The sequence below is a fragment of the Oryzias melastigma genome, linkage group LG9 (genome assembly GCF_002922805.2).
Source record: "Oryzias melastigma strain HK-1 linkage group LG9, ASM292280v2, whole genome shotgun sequence".
Taxonomy (NCBI): Eukaryota; Metazoa; Chordata; class Actinopteri; order Beloniformes; family Adrianichthyidae; genus Oryzias; species Oryzias melastigma.
Genome location: NC_050520.1, coordinates 32,982,740 through 33,006,648, shown reverse-complemented (window position 1 = coordinate 33,006,648; position 23,909 = coordinate 32,982,740). Strand labels below are relative to the sequence as shown.

General features: G+C 37.2%; 1 protein-coding gene across 2 annotated transcripts in view; it reads right to left on the bottom strand.

Annotated features, from left to right (window-relative positions):
- Positions 1-23,909, bottom strand: part of LOC112148447 (nuclear receptor subfamily 6 group A member 1-A) — a 131,080-nt gene that overhangs the window by 31,981 nt on the left and 75,190 nt on the right. Inside the window, exon 1 of one of the 2 annotated variants that reach the window (XM_024275575.2) lies at positions 1,752-2,347. The exons of the other annotated variant lie outside the window; for it this stretch is intronic. Within the exon in view, the coding sequence (XP_024131343.1) occupies positions 1,752-1,767 (16 nt within the window). The 5' untranslated portion in view covers positions 1,768-2,347. Of the gene's footprint in view, positions 1-1,751; positions 2,348-23,909 lie in introns of those variants that run through there. 2 annotated transcript variants of the gene reach the window in all.

The window sequence follows — 23,909 nt, the reverse complement described above, 5'->3', positions numbered from 1 at the left end:
TTTAAAACATACACTTTGCATTTTTTGCATATCTTAGTAAAGTAGTTGCTGATCATTTCGGGAAAGCTCATTTTTAGTTACCGTTTTTCATGAAGCTTCTCATCCAATGACGGTTATATATTTGCTTTAGGTAAATCTCTGTATCTTTCCGAAAACTTAAAGGAGATCCAGAGAGGAACACTGAAGCTGAACTGCAACCCACAAAAACAAAAAAAAACAAAACACTGTCAATTAGTGATTCATGTTTTTCATCAAGATCATCTGGTGTGAAACCGACTGTTTCCTGTGTAGAAACAGACATGCAGACCAGCATCAGAGAGTTCGGCCCTGTGACAGTGTGAGTGCATGTTTGTGCTGGGGGAAGGGTGGAGCTGAAATAACACACCTCTGAAAGACAAAGATCTGCAACATGATGGACCTGATGGTTTGGTTTGACATGGACGGTGCCGGCCAAGATGGATGTTTCAGTGAAATCGGGGGAAAAGGCCAGCGTGCAAAGCAGCTATGAGCCACTTCTGCCACTGGCTATTTATAGGCGAGCATTACAGAGTCACAGGGCTCCGTGACCTCCCCCCACTGCAGCCATTGATGTTCACTCATTGATTTGTACCCCTCCAATCTGCATCCTCATAAACAGTCACTCACACTGTCTCTTAAGGCTGGCTTTGGCTTTAACGTATCTTCTCACTTTAAAAAAATAAAAGACTATAGGTGACTTGCTATTGACCCACAGACTACTGCAAGTGTTTTTATTTTCCTACAGGGGTTAATAAAGCATTTTTGAATTGAAAAGCAGTGGTGATGTGCAGCAGTAATTGTATGGAGTTAACCCCTTCAGATGGAGCACAAACAAACAAGGCTGCTGCCTGAGGGATTAGCACAGGGGGGAGGGGATGCATACAGTAACATGCTTCTTTCACATGTCACTTCAAGGAAAACCCTTAAAATGAAGGACATGAAGCCTGAAAGTGCTCTGCAAATGCTGCGTTCTGTGTTAAAGAAACTGCAGAAACAATTAAATGAATACAATCAAGCCCCCAATGACGTGGGGATCACTTTGGTTTGCCATGTGGTTTGGTAAATCCTAAGAGGGTGCAGGGATCACATTCCAAATTCCTGCAATACAAGGGGACAGAGGGAGGGAAGGAGGAGCAGCTTGATGGTGTGGTGGATGGACAGTACTGTGAAAGCTGCCAAAAACAAACAAAAAAAAAAGATGCATAATTACCATAACACTTCATGCAATACGAGTTAACAGCTAAAAAAGGCTGACTAAAATTACCAACCACTCACATTCAAAGACGTTCCACAATTAAAAAATGAATACAAAAGAAGACAGACCTTCAACTACACACCCACCAGCTTGATTTTTTTTCCTAAACATACACACCCACAAAGAGCAGGAGGAACGCTGGAAAGAGCTACAACATCCTCTGATCTGCAGGTCAATCTTATCTAATTAGAGCATGGAGAGCTATCAACCAAAATACAAAAGCAGAAAGTGGTTTTCAACACTATAAAGAGCATTTTAGACATTTTGCTTTTGCTATTAAAAAAAGCATCAACAAACAAAATTTCTCCAGTTGTTACCTGGTGTAATAAAAATGCACCCTCTCATTTACCCAGAAGTGAAACAAATAGAGATCAGAACTGCAGTTTTGATCCACCCCCCTCTCACTCACAGCTAATTCTGGAGGGTGTGATCCCTTGAAAAGAAAGCAACAGCTTTTCCAGCAGCGAGCTGCCCTTACCTTCCCATGTATCCATTTCATGCTTCTCCCAGTCTGCCTGGACCCCATTCAAGCACAGGCTCAGCTCAAGAAGACTGGGCCTGGTCTCGTCATGACTCCCTTTTCTCTTAACCTTTTTTCTGCTTTCTCCCGGCCACCTCTTTCCTCGACAGTCTGCCCCTTTCTGGCCACAGCCGGAGCCCAGCAGCTCCAATGGTCACTTCACTGCCTGGTCACATGACCACCAAAGTTCAAGCCCCCGAGGTCACCACTTGGCTTGAGGTCCAATGACAGCCAGGGTTATCTGAGTGGAACTGATAGTTCTATTTTCTCTGGTGCTCAACAATACCCCCCTCCATAGCCCTCACCCAAATTAGCCTCCCCTTCCCTCCCTGCCTCTGGCGCTACTGATGAGGACTAAAGTGCACGCCCAAGCATAAACACAGGTTCAAGCTGACAAAACACACAGACATTAACTAATTGAGGCACTTGGTTGAACAGGCAGAGAATGACAGAGTTGAAGCTTCAGAGATAGCTCTAGTTTTGACAAATGTGAAAAGACAAAGACACCAGGTGAATGACAATAGAACTCCACTTCCTCTGCTTTTAAACATCAACTTCCTGTTACCACATCTCAAAGTATAAAAGATGAATAAAAAATATAAAACTGAGTTGTGGGTAAATTTGAAAATAAATAAAATAGGCATAACAATGCCCACAATGTTATTGCCAATTTCCTTTAAGTCCATTTAAATGGAGCTAATGGGCCAATATTATTTGAAACCTAAATAAAATCTTTTGGAAAAAATATTAATGTTTGGCCGAAAAAAATAGGTTTCAAAACTCAAAATTTCCATTTCAAAACTTTTTTTTTCAGTTTCAAATCTTTTTTTCATTTTCGAATCTCAAAGTTTCAGTTTCAAAAACTTTTGGCCCCCGTTGTGCCGTTCACTAACTCTGATAAGTGAGAACTGTAAAAATTACTGTCAGAAAATGGCTAGTTAGTCTGAAGTTGTTCCAAGAAGGTCTAAAAATCAGAGTTTTATCACGTACAAACCGGCTTTAGTATTGGTATAAATATAAAAAAATATATATATATACATATAAGATACTAATATATATATATATATATATATATATATATATATATATATATTAGTATCAGCTTTAGTATTCACCCTTGCAAAGCACGCTGTAATCACATGCAGTTGAAATCTTCTGTTAATCATCTTAAAGCTGACATAGTGAACATAAGGTTTGTGTAGGGAAACTTGTTTGGAAAAAAAAGATGCAAAAACTTTGTATTTCTGTGAGCCAAAGTTGATGCCATTTATGCTTCTCAGCAAGCATGCAGAACAAAAAATATTTTCTTCTTATGAAGTACCAGCATGTATCAGCCACCAGGGCAAGACAGAAAAGCATGACTGACAAGACTTGGTTAATATTAAAAGTAAAAAAAAAAATAGCATTATAAATTCATATTTATGCCGTTCTTGTTATACCAATGACACAACCAATATTAATAAAATATTGTCAATTGTGCTAAATGACACATAAAGTTCTAATATAAAAACAAGTGCAGACACTAGTTTATCATCTGAGACGATGAAGACTTAAACTATTCTGTAATTAAGTCTGTTAAAATGTAAAATTTTAGTTGATATATGTCTTTTTTTAAATTTCAGACATAAAGAATAGATCAGGCATCACCATCAAAACTTGTGGATACGTGGCAGGCATTTTTAAGTGGAAGTTCAACTACAACAAGCTTGACATAAAAAACAAGTCTACGGTTTAGAACATGTTAATCAAATTTAATATGAAAATATTTATAGGAAAAAAAATCAACAATCAGCTTGAAATTGGATCTAAGAAACTAAATCGTGACGGATCAGGAGCCAATAAAAACTGATATGGGTGAGCTAAAGTCAACAATTTATATATTTATAAATATTTGGCAAAAGAAAAAGATATGGTTGAAGCGGGACTTTGAGTATTCATCTCTGGGATCCAAAGACGTCTAAAGAATTTGTCTCAAAGAACTTGTCTCTTAGACAGTCTGGCAACATCGTTGTTGTTTGGCTACACTGGAGTTGTTCTTGCTTGCCTCAACCAATTATGAACAATTAGAAGTACCAGCATGTCATAGGGATTTCTTTTAAATCAGCATACCGTCTTCCAGAATATGTGAAAGTGTTTTAACTTGTTTCCTGGACTTCTGTAGACTTCTCGTGGGAATTAATCTTGGAGAGTGATTTGTGTTATTCCTTTTTCCTAAAAGGAATATCAATTGAACACATTTGTTTTCACCTATGTTTTTATACATCATATTAACATATATTCATGTTTTTATCAATATCATGAGATTTTGACATCGTGACTATAATGGACCAGCATAAACCAGTTTAAATCCTCAAACAGACTGGATCAGGGAAAACAAGCTCAACTGGTGGAATGAAGGGATCTGTTTTCTTCACCAGTGTTGAGGCTCCATCTCGACTTTCAACATTCATTCGTGTTCTGAGAAAACTGGAGATTCTGCGATTTACCTGTTTGCTGTAAACCAAACAAACTATTGGTGGTTTTATTTGGATTTTTGTCTTTAATAATTAGAAAGCATTCAGATTGGTGAATATCTCCCCATCAACTCCAAATTGTAAAAAAAAAAGGGCGGGATTTCTGCATGTTAGCTTTTAGTATTGCCAGGGGTTTACACCAGTGACATTTGATCCATTGACCACCATTTTGAGTTACTATTATTTAAAGTGCATGAGACGCAAGACAAGCAGGACTAAAATCCCACAGATAATGACAGGCGTATTTGTAGTGACACAGTCACGCCTACTTTTCATGAATGAGTGCTTGGAGGATTTCAGGATCATTCCTTAGCCATTAACTTTCCCTGCTTCTTTACATGCAATAATTGTATGTTTTGTTTTTGTCAGACCCAAAACAAACTAACAAGTGAATTAGAAAATATTTATAGCAGCTAAAACTCTGTTTATTTATAGTGACAAAAATATTTTAAGACATGATTAATACTGAAAACAACCCTGTCAACTTGACTTCATAAAGACCACTTTTACAGTTAAAACGACTGGATGAAAACTATATTTCAAATAAGAAATTAGACTTATGTTTCTCATTAAAAAACTGTCTGGATTGCTAATTTTTCTCTGGTTGTAGAGCAAAAAATACTTGAATTATTCCTTCCACCTTCCTGTCTATAAAAAAGGTCTGTTGATTTAGTCATTTACAAGGGTTTGTACCTTCAAGGTTAAGGTCTAACAGAAATAAAGTCACTTTAAACACAACAGTAACACCTTAACATGCCAACATGAATCAGCAGAAATACTGACTTGTCAATTAGGAGCTGCTAATGTCTTACCATCCAGTGGGTTCTCTTCCTTCATCCCCCCCAGTGGTCCGGGCAGAGGGTCATAGTGAGAAGCTTCCAGTGTTTTGGGTTCAAGCTCCACCCTCAGCTGTCTTGCTGAATCTATCTCTTTCCTAAACCAGAACGTGTGCCTCTACCTGATCCCAACCAACCACTGCTCTAATCAGGGGGGCCAGTCACCTAACCACGCTTCAGCCCACGCTTTCCACAGCTCCACACCGGTTCATAAAACCTCTTCACTCTTACATCAGCAACAGTCATCCACACTCCCCACTCCTAAAGGCCCCACCCCCCATGCAAATGCTAATGACTCTGGCCACACTAAGTCACATATAAGAAGCTTTTCACATTTAAATGCAACTGGGATGGTCCCAGAAAACTGACACAGGTGAAACAAAACAACTAAATCCACCAGCTTTGAAAAAACTCCAAAACAGTGTTTGGTGGCTCAAAACCGCTCAAAACCAGGGGACTAATACATAATAAATAGGTAGAAAAGCGAGGACTTAACTAATTGGGCTGGTCCCCTCAGCTCCTGCTTTACTTTAATACCATAAAAGTCTCCTACCATATGTCACTGCTCTCACCACAAGGTTACCGGCTAAAACCTGCCAGAGTTTCAGTCATCTTATGCAAATTCGTATCAGCGTGTGTGCATCAAGGTTTATTAGCTAAAGGAACCATTTACAAGAAAGAATATATATGTAAAAATGAACATTTCTATCACACTTATAATTGCTTGATTATAGTAGGGGGTTCTACATGTGGGACATCCAATTTGCTGTTTTTGACTTTAAAACCTCTTTTTTCTCAAAAGCTTTTCAAAAGAATAATAGAAGACCAAGAAAAAAAAAATAGAAAAGTTTGCTTTTAACCCTCAAGTTGATTCATGCAGAGACTGAAGCTCTAACGTAATCTGATTGAGGCATATGTAAGATTTAAGAAAATATTCACCCAGAAACTCTTACCAGGATCGTGTAATATGTGATGACCATTATCCAGTGGAACCATTTTAAATTTTAGGCTTCATAAAACATGTGTATTTCCATGAGAAATACAATTAAAACATTGCAATCACACCAACAAGTTGTAGCGGTGTTTTGTTTCAATCATATACAAACCTTGGGTCTTTTTATGTAATTACAGTGCATTTACACACACAAATAAAGCAAAAACACAAAAAAGTCCTGTACATGATGAAATACGGCCATCTGTAACTAAACAAACCATACTTAGGGTAATATATACCCCGATAGCATCAATAGTGTCAAGTGAACAGGCTATTAAAAAAAAAGAATAATGGTAAAATAAACTAGGGGTATTTGATAACCAGGTTTGTGAAAAACTTTATTCAGATTTAAGATGAAGTTGAGCAAAGCATCTAATTTTCTAGCCAGCAAAAAATCAAAGAGTCGCACAAACTTGGAAAGTACTTAAGACACAAGCCATCTTTACTCAGCTATTGGACAGTAAAGATTCAACCAAAGTCTCATTTTGCCTTCACTTACATCAAGTGTTGGAGATTTATTAAAATAGCTGCTTGGTTTTTGACCCAGTGCAGCATTGTAGTTTTCATTTTAAATATATTACACTAGTTGTGGTATAACCATCACCAAATGATGACATATTGGATATAAAACCAGAGGTTGCAAGATGTCCAAAGGTAAAGAAGTTTCTCGGCTAAATTAGAAGTCAGTGGAGGACATAGACTGAAACTTTCTTGGAAAGATGTGAGAAAGCTAGAGGCAAAAAGAACAGAAACCATTAGAAGGAATGAGCTTAAGGCATGTTTGAAACGCAACATCAGTGGAGTTAGCACAGGTGAAGAATACAGGGGTATGATGGAACTTTTTAGAATATGGGGAAAGCTGCAGAGATAGATTAAATATGTTGCTTTGTTGTACAAGGTTATATCACTGTGTATGAGAACTGGATTCAGAGTGCCAAACAGGAAGCACTTGCTGACTACAAGAACCCCAAATTCCAAAAGACCTTTAAAAAGAAATAAACAGCTATTACTCAGTCTTTCTATTTCTAATAATAATTGCTGCTCTGTTCCTTTTTTTAAACACGTTATTGTAAATTGTAATTTATTTTTCATGTTTTTTTTTTTCTGTTGTGTAAGTAATTCAAGTTATAGAGACAGATACATCCCAGGTGCCTGATGGGGCTGCATTGTAGGTCATTCCTACCCGCTGCAGTGAGACTCTACAACCAAAGCTGCTCCCAGAGATCCCATTGGAAACATGCTAGCTTTAGTCACTTTGGTCTATGTCACTTTAAATATGTTGTGCAATTTACTAAATTACTGTACAGTTTTATAATCACTAGTGCAATTTCGTATTTTTATTTTTTTCTTGCACTGCAAGTTTTTGTAAATATGTGAAATCTCTTTTTATCTGAACATATTACTCTATTCCCATCTGTAATGCTGCAACTTTGGAATTTCCCCATTGTGGGACGAATAAGGGATCATCTTATGTTATTCTATGCACCACATGGGTCAAAGTCAAGGCCCGGGGGCCAGATCCGGCCCAAGGGTGAAATGAGCAAAGTAGGATTACAGATTTTTTAAGGCAGTAAAACTTCTCGCTACACACTTCAAACACTTTCCTCAGACAGACATGAACATTTTCACACTTTTGTTTAAACTCTTGAAGTTCAAATCTTCACAAAAAATAAATCCAGTATTATAGAATGAAAACAAAGATCTGCTTGCTATTGAGGGTTTGTGAAAATCTTGCAACCTGAACACATTCTGTACAGGAGGCGCAGCACAGAGAAGATTTACTTACAAGGCAACACGGTCGCAGTAAAATACGTACATATTCCACGACTTTGCACTCTGAAATACCGTGTATAATATACTACAAACACGCTTTTTGCGTGCATATGATACGCAATGATTGAGAATAGGTGGCGCCGGCGTACAATATACACGGCTTTTTAGGTTTCGTTTTGGTCACGTGGTAAGAAATCCTCCGACTCTTTTCTAAATTACGTCGTTCCTGGTTAAGGTTAGGATTACGGTTATGGTTAGGGTTAGAAAAGCAAATTGTTCGTTTGTGGGGCTGTCTGTGATGCTCACGCCTCCACCAGGGGACGTGTCAAATGTGGAAAACACATTTTAACACGTTTAGGACCGCGCGTATTATATGCACGCAAAAACCGGTTTTGGCGTATATTATACACGGTATTTCCCAAATCGTGGCATATGTACGCATTTTACTGAGACTGGGCTGTACAAGGTGAATAGCCAATCAGAATGCAGAAAGAATTAAGTTTTCATTTCGTCGTCAATGTTTTGTTTTTTTCTTCTTCAATAAGCCGAGTTCCATGTCTGCTTTTGCAACTTTGAACACCTTTATCTTAATAATAATTCAGACTAATCACTAAAAACAAGTTCAATTATAATGGAGCAGATAAAGGACTGTGCTTTAACAATTTGACCATATTAATTAATTTAAAAAAAGCCTCAACATGAATGCAATCTTGATGCATAATATTTTGTTTTCCTGAAATTAAAACAAATTTATCAAAACTGAAATATTATTATAATATCTGAAATCACAGCAAATGTGTAACAATATGTGATTGTGTGTGTGTGGATGGGGGGACTATATTCTGGAGATCCAAATACTGGGGAGGAAATATTTTTAAAAACCTACATTAAACTGCTTCATCATTTTTTCCGTACCGTATCTGCATTATATTCTGTGACTTTTTCTCAGCCGCATTGTTCGTGGCAGCCTAAAGCACAGCTGTCATGTTCTACTTGGAGCATTAACAACCCAGGACCAATGGTACTTTAGAAAGGCGAGTATTCCTAAAATAGCAATTTTCCAATTTAACAATGTAAAAGCACTGCATCTGGAGGTTCTCCATTCCCCAACAATGTCTCCACTGCCAAAAATGGTCAAAAACTTCTTTTTTTTAATTTACATTAAGTATATAATGTCAGATCCTAATATGGATTATTTAGGATAATATATATATTTTTTTCTTTTTAAAAAAAGGACATTTCCAACGCTAGGAAACAATGGTATAGGTACCACGAGGATCACAAGCATGAGGAGGAATCAACTGCATAGTTTCTTTATGAAAACCTGATTTAGAAAATAAATCAGTTATTAATGAATCAATGTTGCTAATTCTTTGTGTCTCTAGACCTTCTATCAGCAGTCTAAAGACTCCAGGCTTAAACTTTAATAACATTGATTGGTGTTGGCTTAAATGAGCTGCATTGTTACTTGTGCTTTGCATTATCCTGAACATTTGAGTGACAAAGGGTATGTCTTTTGCTTGAACTCCCCTCCCCCGACATACTGTCACAAATCTCTATTCTGGAAACAAAGAGCTTCAAGAAACATACCAAGTTGTCATAGTTGTCGGGTTTTTCTTCATCAAGAGTAAATAGCATTTTAGCTATAAAAAAGCTTTAATGTATTTTTTTCCCAAAAGCACACTGAATGGCTGATGCAGTTATATAACCTGTTAATTTGAATAAAAAAATTGAGGCTTTGTAGGGTAATTTTAGTACTATAGTGTAGAAGACGAGTGGCAGTAGATCCAATACTGTTAGTCAGTATTTTTCCTTTAATAATGGTGTCTTGTGAGAACAAAGCCTTCTGGGACAAGATCAAAGTCAAATATGTTGTCCATTAAAGAAGTTCAGGAATAAAATTTTTATCTAACGGTTTTTCATTTGGTTTGAAGAAGCGAGGGCTGCTCGACATCCTGATAAAGTGCTCATCATTTGTCTTCCAGATCAAGACAATATGCCCTCTTTGGGCTTGTTATTGTGCATCTTTCAGGACCTAAGGGTGTCATTCCTGTGTCCTTGTGCCATATCCCAGGGGCTGCTTGTTGTGCTATCGACATAGCCTTAGACTTTGCTTGGTTTCCTTCGGCTTCATGTGGCAGCAAATGCAATGTGTGCCTGTAGTTATTGTGAGGGTTCACGAAGACTCTCTGTGAGGCACAATGTGTTATAATGTTTAAGGTCAGCACCACTGCTTTAGCCATTGCTTTTGGGCAACTTGAGTTTGGTGTTGGTTGGTGAGGTTGTGTGCAACTTAAATAACTGTCCCTAAACATGTGACCTCAACAAAGGACAGATGAACTCAGAGTCCTTTTGCTATCTGCAAAGTTTTTTCTTTGTTTTGCTAACTCTGCAAAAACAGGCAGAGCTGGAGATAAACTGGAGGAGTCGGCATGTACTGCCATCTTCATGTGGAACTCATCTCAAGAATTTGTTTGGATCGATTTTCCTTTAATTTTTTGAATTAAATCTATGCTACTGTGATAGTGGATCTTTCAGATAGTCTTACTGAACTGCACACATGAAGACTCGTAGTGTAATAATGCACAAGAAAAAAAAGGCCATACACACATGAATAAGAAAGATGGTAGAAAAAAACTAAAAAAAAAAAAAGTTATGATTTATTGGTCCTTGTTTGATAGCAAACCACAGCTGATAATACCATATGGACAAAAAAGCTTGCAAACATGACAACACGGGAGTCTAACTGACCTGGAGCTTAAGTTGAGTGTCTACTGGACTCATCATAGCTGGACCGCAAACATAAATAGTGGCATGTTGGTGATGCAGGTAAACTAGTGTGTCTGTGGCAGTGCCAACTGTGCCCCATCATGAACGGTGAAGGAGTCTCTGATATGGTTCAGTCCAGATCCTGTGCTATGAGTAGGCTCTTAGAATCTGCTCGTTTACAATGTCTTTATTCTGTTTTATGTGGAAAGCCCCAAGTTGTTTATGGTCTCCATAACTATTCAGTTACTAGTTTTTTGGTCTGTGAAGGCAAGGCAAGTTCATTTGTATAGCACATTTCATGAGCAGTGACCATTCAAAGTGCTTTACATAAAACATTAAAAGAAACAATCAGGAGAAATAGTAAAGGTGTGATCATTAAAATAAGATTAAAGGAAAGTAAAAAGAACTGAATTCAAAAGAAGCATAGATAAATAGTGCGGGTGTAAACTGAACATATACTAGGCAAATGCAACACTACTATTTTGAAGTTATCTAGATTCTTAGGTTAGTAATAAAGTTAAGTTTTTAAGTAAAGTTTTTTGAGAAAAGAATTATGTTTTTATTTATTAGCAGCTAATGCAGTTCATGTTTGTTCCAGCAGTCTTGTAGAAAACCAGCTTGAAACAGCTCCCAAAGCAAATAAAACTAAAACAAAATGATGGAAGGTACTTTAAAATGTGCTTCATTTCTCTAAAAACAATAGATAATTTTTAAACACACACACACACTGACAGTTGTGGTTGTATTTTTCCATTGCATTGCCATATACCTGACAAAAAGAACTAACCTTTGCAACATGACTTTATTGGTATTTGTAACTCACACAAAAGTTAAATGATTAATCAATTATCAAAACAGACAGAATCAATCTCTTCATCATCATCATCACCAACAGCTGCCAAATATAGATGCTTTAACCATTAAGCACCCAGAGGTGGCACTGATGGGTTTTTCCACACATTTGCTCTTTCGAACCATGATCTCTTCGTGTAAATGTTTCACGAGGGAAAAAACACTAATTGTTTGGAGTGTTTACTATCTCATACCCTGTGATTGCAGGGGGCACAAGTTAAAATTGATTTACTTTAGTAGGTCACAAGTTAAAAAGATTAGAAACCAAGTGGATTCAGTGCAGTTTCTGTCAGTATCGATGCTCCTGCTGCCGGTTATACAACAAACATGTCCACAATGGTCTTCAGACATTAAAAACTTTGATCATCCCCCAGAGAACTTTTGTGATGGTTCTGGTAAGACGCTTTTGTTGGGTGTGAAGGTTCATAGTCAGTTGTGTTCGTTGTATTCTCCAGACATACTAGTTTTCCAATAACATAATATTGCAGCTGTTCTATTGCTGAAAATCCAAAAGTTACGTAAAAAAAGAGATAATGTGGCCACCATGACTGAGTTCATAAAAGCTAAAACAGTCAACCGATAAGCTCAACTTCTGTTTTCACAAAGGCTAATATTTAAAACACAGTTGTTTTCTTTGTTCATATAACATTACAGCTTTACTTTTAATACTCCAATGTGGATAATAAACTGCTTTTGAAGTTGCTTTACATCTCATAATTAAAAATGTTCTCTGGTTATTAATTATAAATTTAATATATAACTTTATTCAATAATATTTTTGATGATTACTGGTAGTTACTGGTAGTTGTACGTCATAAAAAGTCAGAGATTATTTATTAAAGTTTAAACTAGATGTTTCAAAGATTTGTTAAACTGAAGACCCCGTTGGGGACAGAAAGCTTTAAAACAGAGGTGGGCAAACCACGGCCCAGGGGCCATATGCGGCCCGTTAAACCGTTTAATCCAACCCACCAAACTGGAACAAATTATATTGATAATTCTCATTATTGTATAATTTTCTCTGTAATTGTGGAGTCTCTACATAGATACATAAATACATTGACATTTTTTTTGGGTGCAGAAAGTTACTCTGTATTCACGCAGTGTTGGAAGATTCTGTTCTCTTTTCCGATCACTCCAATGCAACACAAACACAGCTTTTCTCTACATTTGTGTTTTTGCCTGAGGAACATCAACCCATTAGTGCAATCGGCTCTAAAATGAGAACAAAAGCCTCAATTTTGAAATTGTGTTCCATTTTAAAAGGTATAAATTAATTTTCAATCAAAATGAAAGCAGGTTTTTGTTCAGATTCCATGTTATTTCTTTATCTAATGAGGTGGATTACAAAAAACACTCCACATATCTGCTCCTGATCCGACCCTTCTGTCTAATCTTAGAACCCTTTGTTGCTCATAAGTCAAAAAGTTTGCCCACCCCTGCTTTAAAGCAAACTTTTATTGTATTTCTGCATGAGCTCAAATTCAGCTGAGAACAGGTGGTTCTTTGCTCTGTATTTAAATAAATTGAGCGTTTCAGCTGATCTAAGGCTTTCTGGAAGACTATTTCAGATCTCTGGTAATGCCTAATAGTCCTCCCAGCTGATGATTTATGTCTGACAACAGAAATGGCTCATTTCCTTTTACTTTGACAATGATAAGCTCAGCATGGCTACATGTCAAAAATAAAAAAAGGAAAAGATGAATGGAAAAAGACATAAAAACAAACAATAAATACAATTCTGTATGTGTGACTGCGCGGAAGATATTCTCCACTAAAGAATACATGATGGTTGGTTTAGAGGTTACCCCAAGGAATCTAAAAGGTCACAAGGTTTTTCTAGTCTGATATGGAAAAGTTTTAATATTTTATTAAGGTATTGAGCTTTAGCTCACGAAGACCAGAATCCATGTTATAATAAAGCTTCATTCTGTGTTGATGCTGAGTCAGAATTTAATAAATTTGACAAAAAAGGATAACAAGGTAACACAAAAAAGTCTGAATGGAAAACTTGTTATCTAAGAATAGGTTTGAGATGTAATTATTAGGCAATTTTTAAAATAGATTACTAATGAAAATGAAATGATGCATTGTTGTAAAGTGTGAGTGCAGATTAAAGAACAAAGAAACCAGTCAGTTGTTCAGGGAAATAAATTATTTAAACTAGATGTGCTGATTGGGCTGAATTTCATTTAAAAACAGAGTTAAAAAGGTTAATGAATATCACAAGGACAGTTCTTTCTTTCTCTACAGTGTCATAAGCATTGGTAGCCCTCTCCACCATTATACTGTTTCACCAGCAGGAGGCAGCATTGCACTAAAAACACGCTTCTGTTAAATGAAGCTCAGAAGGACAAAGAGATATATTACAAGTATTAGCTAACTTGTTTACTCTCAAATACTAGCAATTTACTGAATCAATGTGGACCCTGATAGGCAGCTTTGCAGCCATTTTCATCTGCAAACTGGGCCAGCAGCTGTAATGATGGGGGGTGCTTGAGAGGCACTTTGCATTATAAATCCTCTTATCTGCTGCCAAACAATCCACGCCACCTTTGATGTCTTTTGGTTCCCGTCAACACAAGTGCTTTCCTTTACCGGTGGTTGCCGCCTTGTGGGTAGAAACTTGGGCTCTGGATGCAGCTCCTCTAAAAGCCTTTTTTTTGTTTCTTTTGCATTCATTTCACCAGGAGAAAATTAAGCTCACGCTCTGCCTTTGATGCATTTTCTGGACTGTCTGCATAAAAGCTTAAATGGTTACAACAAACCCCTCTTACAGATGAAACAGACTGAGGAGCTCAAACACAAACCACTACAATCAAGTCTGAGAGTTGGCGGCGCAGACCCCACCCTGAACTTCAAAAACTCCTCCGATGAAAGTACAAGCCTCCAAGCTGATGGGTTTTTCAGAGCCTCTAGAAGGCCCGTCTAGACCTGTCACTTACTCTTTTTCAGTAAAATGAATTAAAAAGGATCACTTTTATGAATTACTCTATATACTGAAACTGAAACAAGGCCTCCAAGACGATTTTGTATACAAAGTTAAACATATGCAGTAATTCACACCACATTCACGTAGTTTCACATTCATGTCAACAATCCGTCCTGCTGATCTAATGACCCACGGAGCAAACAGTCTTCACAAGATGGAGGCACAAACAAGGATCTGCTTTATTCCACCTCCACTCTCCTGTCACATATAATCCTGTACACTTCTGTAGCCAAAAAGGGGTGTAACAGGTGAGAGTCCTTGCTGTCAAAACAGGTACATCACGCATGCCACACAAAACATACCTGCTTCAACTGAAACAATGGTGTTCAGCGACACCCTGTGTGCTGCAGTAAACTTTCATAATCCTCCAGGTTAAGGTGAAGGCTATGTGGGAGGAAGAAGATTGTTTTGTTTACCTTAGAGACAAAACTGCGAGCCTGAGAAGATGATTCCTTGAATTACAAATGAATTGAAAAATAGGTGAAAAAAATGGTTTCTATTGCCAAGTTAGGAAAGATGTTTTTCTTTAAAAGTATATCTACTAATTAAAAAACTAAACCAAGACTTGGCACCTCCAAACAGCAGTTTTTGTTAGGCATCTTAAAGGTTGAGAATCAGTGCTTTGTTGCAGTGGCTCTTATATACATTTCTCCAAACAACCATGTGAGAAATCTTTTCAGACAAAAAGTTTTACCTTTAAAGCAAGTAAAAAAAAAAAATAAAAAAAAACATTTTGTTTACATCGGAACAATATAACACAAAAAATAAGAAAAAAATAGTGAGAAGGTTGTGACTATTACATCTAGATGACAGCATTATGTCATTTTGCATAGTGTGGGATTGTGCATCTGTGTGTGTCTATAAATAAAATTAAATGTAAATAATATCTAAGTATATCTTAGTTTTTACTAACAAAGAAATGAAACCTATACTGTAAAGAGACGTTACTGCAAAGGGAGATCATTGGGAGTGTCTTGATGACCAAAGGCTGTTGGATATTTGATGTTACTGTAGATCTTTGGATCCTCATCATGGTCCTCAAGTAGGGCTAGGTTGACAAAATCAATTTAAATTGATATAAGCTTAATAGATCAATAATCAATCCATAAAATAGAGATCAATCTAGCACATAAAGCTAAAGTCCACTTGTGATGCTAATGTTTAATAGAATTTCCCACAGGACTGCTAATGCTAACACTTGGTTTTCCAAACTCTTTAAATTAATTTTTTCAAAGTAACCATTTGTCATCTAAGGCATGTTTTTTTGCTCATTATTTGTTTATTCTTTTTGAAAGTACTGCTATAGCGTGAGCTCCACCTAGTGGCCAAACTGAAACGACCCCCAGGAGAAGCAGAACAATGTTTACAATGTAAATGATCTCAACATTTTTGTTAGAACTTCTCCTTTTGAGAATCTAGGTAGCACTGTATGATATTAACAATCTCATTATTTCACTAATAATGTATGTGAACTGCATCAGATTAATATAAATATATTCAAAACAAATAGTAGATTATTAATGTATTTCTAAACAAATGTGATTAAATGAGTAAACTCAAAATTGAATTGAATGGCTCGAAAGAATTAAAAAAAAAATTGGAATTGAATCTGGAAATGAATATCGATACCCAGCCCTATCCTCGAGATCTACCAGCCAGCCCGGTTTTCAACTCTCCATGACCTGCTTGCTGCTGATAACCTGACTCGGGTGTTTCCCCGTTCTGATGTGTCAGATACACAAGGTAGAGGATTTCAAGGATCAGGATTGGGCAGCCACTCACACAACTCACACAACTTGAGAATGACAGCTATAGATAAGTGCCACTGAAGGAGACTTTTATGAGAAGACTTATTATTTTAGAGCACTGGAGTGACAGTCATATGCATAACCTCAAATTACTACAATTGTGTCACTTTGTTTAGAGAAGATGTTGGGTATTCCAAGCCTCAGGTCAGATATTCTCGTCCTATCTACTGATTATTGCTTAGATCAAATGTGTCTGACTAATCAGAGCAATTTGTACGAAACAACCATAAATGTGTCCCTTAGTCCTCACCCTGGTTTAGACAACAAATGTCTTAACTTCTGTCAGAGGGTTAAATGATATGAAAAAGCTAAACTGAACCTTTATTCAGTTTTATTAAGTTTATAAAATGTACTTTATACCTTAACATTACGCGGGATTCTATGCACATCTAAAACTAACATCTCCAAAGTGAACCTAAAAGGTGGAACAAGTTAAAAACATGTCTGCTAAGAGATGGTGCTTACTGTGACTGCTCAATGTTACCTACTTTGATGAAAGTGGTGTTTTTAGCATGTTCTTGTGGCATTTTTCTGATTATAGACGACATATATAAAGAAAATTAAGCTCAAAATTTTGCTTCCAAGTATTTCTTTATTTGAATCATTGTAAATCAGGAGCAAACATTGAAATGCATTACCTTGCAGACAAAAACGACTATTTACATCTGTATTTTCCTCGTCTGAGCTAATACGTGGCTCAAAACTGTATGGCTGGATAGCTCAGATAACACTGGTCATGTTCGGCTGGTTGTGTGGAGGGCTGTAAGCTAGCAGGAGAAGGTGTGACCAGAAAGGCGGCAGGAAATGGGGGTGGGCAAAGGGTCTCACTCACAACTCAGACGCAAATTTCCAATAAACTACTGCCGCCCTATAGAAAATTTGGGCAAAAAAGTGGCATACAGATGATTAAAGGCCACTGGGAACACTATTAGAGTAGATTAAAAGATGATCGGAGTGGGACTTTAACCATTTAACGAGCCGCTTTTCTCCTTGAGAATCTACTGGAATTACATTGATTGTGTTAACAATTAAAAAATTACAATAAATCAAAAGAACATAAACACTGGAACTCCGGTGTTAAAGGGTCATATAAATATGTGAAGTATTTTTTTCCATAATTAAGAAATAATATTCTGACAGTAAAAGTAGCTTTCCAACATCTACATTTTTTTGCAACTTTTGTACATTCTTTGTGAAAGCTCAATTTTAGAAACTATAAAACAATTATCTCCCTCTGCCTTTTGACTCAATAACTGAGAAATCTTTTTGTTATATTATTTTATTATTAATATCCCAATGTTATCTTGCCCTTCTTTCTAAGTTGTATAATTTTGACAAAATATATTATAGAGAGTTAAATATTAAAAGTTATTCAAGGTTTGCATTCTGGAATAATATTCCTGCCTGTTAATGTTAAAAAGTTACGGTTTTACAGTTTTTTATTTTTTTATTTTAGTTTCAGTGTGTTCAACAAATGTTTATCCTGTTCGGCCCACAACTTAAGATGTGTTTTGGCCCCTTATGCGATTGAGTTTGACACCTCTGCTTTACAGTGTAAGATGCTTGTATTCAATTCATACTCTCCTCAGTTAAATAGAAGGATAAGATATTGAACAGATAAAAATGTAAATTCCTAAGGTAAGAGCTCCAGAGGATCTGTGAAGACTTGCAGCAACAGTGACACTTGTGTGGTGGAAGAGGAAGACGGGGATGAGATCACAAGACACAGCAAATCTCTGCGTTTCCGCCAGGCTGATAATGATGGGTTGGCTCAGCAGCGGGGTGTCAACCAGGCCTCCTTTAAAAGAAGTGCTGCTGAAGCTTGACTGGAGCCTGTCAAATTACAGTGGGGGCACCACCTCATGTCCCGCTCCCTCCTCAACAGGTTCGTCTGTCATCTGCATCTTCACCGCCTCCCCTCCCATCTTTTGTCTGCCTGTTATGCCGTCAGTGGTGCGAGTTTCTAGGAATCCGCCATCATTCTCGACTAGTCTTCCTTCAGTCTTGGATAGATTTGGAAATGCTTCAGGAACACCTGGATTCTCTCAAAAGCAGGATTTCAAAATGGTAGTTGTTGACAAATCTGCTTTTGGTGTGTAAATGTAGAGGTGGTGCATGGGTTTAAAAAAGGCTTAACCTGCAGTACTGTGAGAGTACCGTTCATGTGGAGCAGCTTCAACGCACATTTAAAGGAAACGCTGAAACATTTGGATTTCTAATATGTTTCAGGGATAAGAAACAGCGACTCTTGGATGCCATTGTCTACAACGGGTAACAAAAGAGGTCTCAATAGTCCCCCCCTTTAAAGCCCTTCCCCTCCCATATCCTTCATCCCAGCTTTGTCCATATCTAGCTCATCCACCACTTTTCTCTCATCCAACACCCCCAACCTCTCTGCATCTCTTAACACCCCCCTCCCCCCTCTATCTCCTCCTTTTCTGTCCAGCCCTCCTCTACTTGCTCCAGAACTGTCAGATGGCATTAGCTCTTTTCACGCTCATGGCCTGTAGGAATAACAGCCATGAACCTTGCCGAACAGCACCATTCTCCTGCTCCAGTTAGCTCTTCATTCAGCACAGGCTGTTGCACAAATATCAATGTTATTCACGTTGTGCCCCTTCAGTTACACAACATGCCCCAGTAAAGGGCAAACTTAGACGAGCAAAAACCTCAGAGGAGAAGGTCACAGCACTGAGTAAAGATGTGCACGCATTGTATAACACGGTCACGCTCGCTCATAATTATAAGCCCGTCGCCCTGACTCAAGGAACGACCCACAGTTTCACAAAGATCTGGCTCACGTGGATCAAAGACGGATTCTCTTCTTATCTACTTATGGAGCCAACGGCTTAAAATTTTGTTAAATACTTCATGCTCAGCTTATTTCCCATGAAACTTCAGCTGCAGGGCAAGTTGTGCTCGATCTTAAAAGCCCTCAGCGGACGATAAGCTGTAGAAACACGTAGAAGTTTTCATTGTGTGGAGAAAGAAGGGTAAATTAATTGTGATAGACTGTAATCTTAAAACAAATAAAGATAAAAACGACTATCGTGTTGAAGATCACTACATGTATTTCAGGTTCAAAGAGCTGCGAGGCTGACACTGTTGAGCAAAGTCGGTCCTGAACGTCCCGGAGGGCAGAAAAAAATACCTGATGCTAATGCAAGCCCCTCTGATTATCTGCACACTTCATCTGGAATTTACATACCCTTTTCACATTTGCAAGTGTGAAAAATGTTCCCATGCTGCTAGATTAAGTCCAAAAGTATATTTTTGTGGGGATAAACTGAAGTGTGGGCAATGCAATTATCAATCTGACAAGTAAGCAAAGATAGATTAACTGAGGACAGTGTAGTCTCTTATCACTTTATGCTCAACAAGCTCAGCATGGAAGGAAGGCTTAGAGGCTAATAATCAAGCAGATTAGCCTGAGTTCTGATGGATGCTGCACACGCCTGCTAATCATGCGAGTGATAACCATGAATCATCCAATCATAGTCAGAAATAAGCAGCGGGTTTCAAATGAGTTTTGATGGAATGATCTGGGAATCAGCGGCCATCAAAATTCTCCTTTTTGACTTCCATTTGCCTCCTCCGGCCCATGTCGTCGTAATTCCTCCATGCTAACACAGTATGAGCCAGTCAGTGCATATTAAGTGTGGTGAAGAAGAGAGGGCGGAAACATTGGAGTTTCAGAGCAGCGCTTTAACTGATCTCTGGCCTTCCTGCCCTGTGATTTAGGATCACAATGACAGACTTGCACCTCATTGGGCTACGGGTGGAAAAGTAATAACATGCTGCGTAGGATAACGTGACTATTAGCCCACTCTCAGCAGCAGGAACTGACAAGAACACAATTCTGTCATTATACTGTGGCGAGACCTTTAATCAGGAAGGCAGGGATGTTGGCTGAGGCTGGTTGGATTGGATTGGGAGTAAAATCACTGACATAAGAGGCTGCTTCTGCCTTACCTTCGGGAGTCTTTTAGAACAAAGTGCTGAGGTGATGGCAGCCGTACCAGAAACGCTGATAACAGTGTTTATGCACCAACGAGCAACACAAATGTATACTATTTAGAGCATAGTTTGTTTTCTTACAAAACGGATGCATTACGTTTTGTTTCAGAAAAATGAGTGTTTTTCTAAAACAAGATTTTAAAAGTTTGGATTTCAAAACATTTCCTACATTTCAAGACAGTTTCTGCAGAGCGACAGGAGTTCATTAGAAATTCGTCTGAGTTGTGGGTGGGACTGTTGCTGCGGAAGTTGGGATCCGCTAATTTACCATCAAACCTTTGTTTACACTCTCTCGCTAGCTCACAGCCACTCATAGCCCCAAGCTAAATTTAGCATAGCAAAAAAAAAGTTTAGAGCCAGATGCCGCTTGGATAAAGAAAATTAAGATGTTGATGGATCTATTTGTCTGCCATTGGATGCATCAGAAAAGCAGCAAAGAAGGGAAACTTTGGCTTGCCCATTTTTTCAAAATGCATTTTTAAAATTTCTCCTTATTTACAACAAGTTGAATAAAGAAATAATCAGAAACAAAGTTTTAATATTAAATTCTTTTATGTCCGCCATTGTGAGAAAAATGCAACAAAATCAAGTTGAAAACGCCAAAAACATGATTTTCATTGGAGTGGGTCGTAATGTAACCCTTGTGCTATCCTAGGCATGTTTATATTAAAAGTGGGGTCATCTGGACCCCACAAGACGGCACGCTGAACTTTTATTTCCAAGGATTTTTTATCTCCACTGATGTCTGTCCACCTTTGTCATGGGAGGGGTTGCACATCAATATAAGGGTCGGGTCATCTGGACCCCATAACAGAGTACAAAGGTTGAGTAGCCAAACCCAACTAAAACATAATTTTACTGCTCTTCACCCAAAATTATATTAATATTCCTTGGAGAATCGCAACAATAAGAAGACACAAAATGCTCCCCCAGCACCTCATTTAATTAAAAAAAAAATCAGTCTGAACTTAATTTGCAGTTTCAAAGAGCAAAAAGTTAAAGAACAGTTTTGTAATACTTTTATACTGAATAAAAACTGAAGAACTCTGTAGCCTGAACAGATTTTTTGTAGCAACTTAATTCTGAATTCTTTGATGGAAGGGGTTTGTGAACTTTTGCTTGCTAGATCTTTTTAAAGGGTTAACGTGCACATTGCTATTAATTGATGTCACATTTTCTTTTCAAGTCTAAAGAAAATAAAGTTTAAAGTTAACAATTTTAATTTCTTGGTTCATCATTGTAGCCATTTTTGTGTAGCAGAAGCTCACCACTGCTGCGATGTGCTAGCAATGTCAACACATCCACCAAATCAAAATATATTTATCATACAAGGGAAAGTAATTTAAATGACGGAATTAGGGCCATTGTAGGAGAAAAATGAATTTAAAAAAAGTCATAAAATTATGAGAAAAAGTCACAAAACGAGGAATAGAATTCAAAATATAATTAAAATAAAGTTTTTACATTTTTAGAAAAACATTTTTTAGATTAAAATCTTACTTTTTTTAAAAGTAATTTTAGTACTTCTTTTTTTTTCTAAGCAGATTTACTTTCTTTAACTGTATGGCTTGATTCTCGTAAAATTTGGACTTCTTTCTTAGAATATAATGCCGTTTCTTCAAAAGTTTACATTATTATACATTTTGACTTTATTCTGATACACTTGTTTACTTTTATGGTGACAATAATATTCTACTGTACATTTGTTCTTTATAAAGATTATTTATGCATTCTTATTTCAATTAAATTATCTCTTAGTTTTGAATGTTGACATTAATTTACTTTGCTGAAGCTGTCAATATGGATTTACAAATCAATTTCATGTAACAGAAGTAAACAAAGTCTCTGTCTTTGGAGCTGTTTAGTGTGATTTCCTTTAAAAAAAATATTTAATTGGATATAAAAAGAGCAAAATACCTTTGGTGATACACTTATTGAGTGAGATGAAAAGCTTAACACATTTTTAGTAAACCCCAGATATTTTAAGTACACTTTATTATGATGCAAGTGATAAAACCCCCCAGAGGCAAACGGGTCTTAGTGTGTTCTGCTCTCACAAATGAAACCACAACATTTCAATAATCAGAAAGGTGGTGCACCTGTAGATGTTGTTCTTCGATTGCAGTAATGAAGCCATTCTCGGATGAATTGCTTAATCAGGAGCTGCAACTGCTTTAGCAGCACTAACAGGCGTGCATTTAAAGGAACGTGCATTGCTTTTTAGGATTAAACCACTTTTAATGAATTATTTTGCAATTTTTTTCAACAAGTTCAAATTTGATCACTAAATATTTTCCATAACAGAGGGAGAGACATCAATGGAATACAATAATCCTTATACAAAAACTTAAATAATAAGTTGGATTATCTAGAAGATGAATTAAAGAAACTTAATATGAAATATATTCCAGTTTGTGACAAAAATACTTTCTGTTGGAATCTAAATGTCTGCATAATTGTCTTGGCATTTAGGTAAACATGTCTTTTAGGGCTGGGTTTGTTTAATAATTAATTGAATTACTAAACTAAAGCTTTTTAATATTATTTTATGCTATTGTTTGAATTGTTTTTTATTTTTGCTTCCTGTAGTGCCGTTGCTGAATCCAAATTCTACATACTCTGAATACTTTCGGCTGCTGCTAACGTCGGAGAACTGAAATGGACGGAGCTCAAAAACGTGTATTTATGTTGATTCCAGTTGTTTTTATAGTATCCATTACTAGGGAACTGTAAACACAGCATGCAGTTGAATGTAAACGAAGATCCAAGCTCTGATCTGGATCTGCAATGACCAGGCCTCATTAATAACAGCTGCAATCTCTCTTAGAGTTTAGGGGTTTTTTTTTTGCTCGCTGATACACCTGTGTGTGGTGGACCCATGAATATACATGTATGCTTTCAGTTTTTATGTATATTTTTTAACATGTCTACACTAATACCCAAGCTAATGTTAATGTGGCAGCAGGCTTCCCGCATACAAAAAAGTGGCTTTGGGATTTCAACAAAGACTTGTAATGTAGCCATTTGATCTGAGGAGTACTGAACCCCCTCTCTGACGAGAAGCTATGGGTTATATAACATTCATTTTTTATGAATATGGAATACTAACTGCAGTTGGATTTGCAGGCCTGGGCATCCCATTTCCTGCTTGTAATTACCACCACTGCATTGCTTAGAGAAAGTGAAGACAAGCCCTTCTGCGCTTGACACACTTATGGCAAATCCGGTTGGGCTAATCTGGTTTTAAACTTTCTTGCCTAGTTATTTATTCATAGAAAAAGTCAATAAAGATCAAAATAAAAAAGAGCAACATAAATGCCTTGGAGAATGTCCCTCTGAGCAACCATTTCGAGTGCCTTACGCCTCACAAGATTTAATGTAAATAAATGTGTGAGTCCTGTCACAGTGTCAAATCTCAACTTTACACTTCAGTCATATTAAAGCAAACAGTTCAAAAACATGTGTGTCAGAACAGAGCCAGAACATTCCAACATGCAGAAGTTGGAATGCAGTTATGTGACTGCCCAGCCTGTCTGAACCTTTACTGCATGAGTGTGACAGA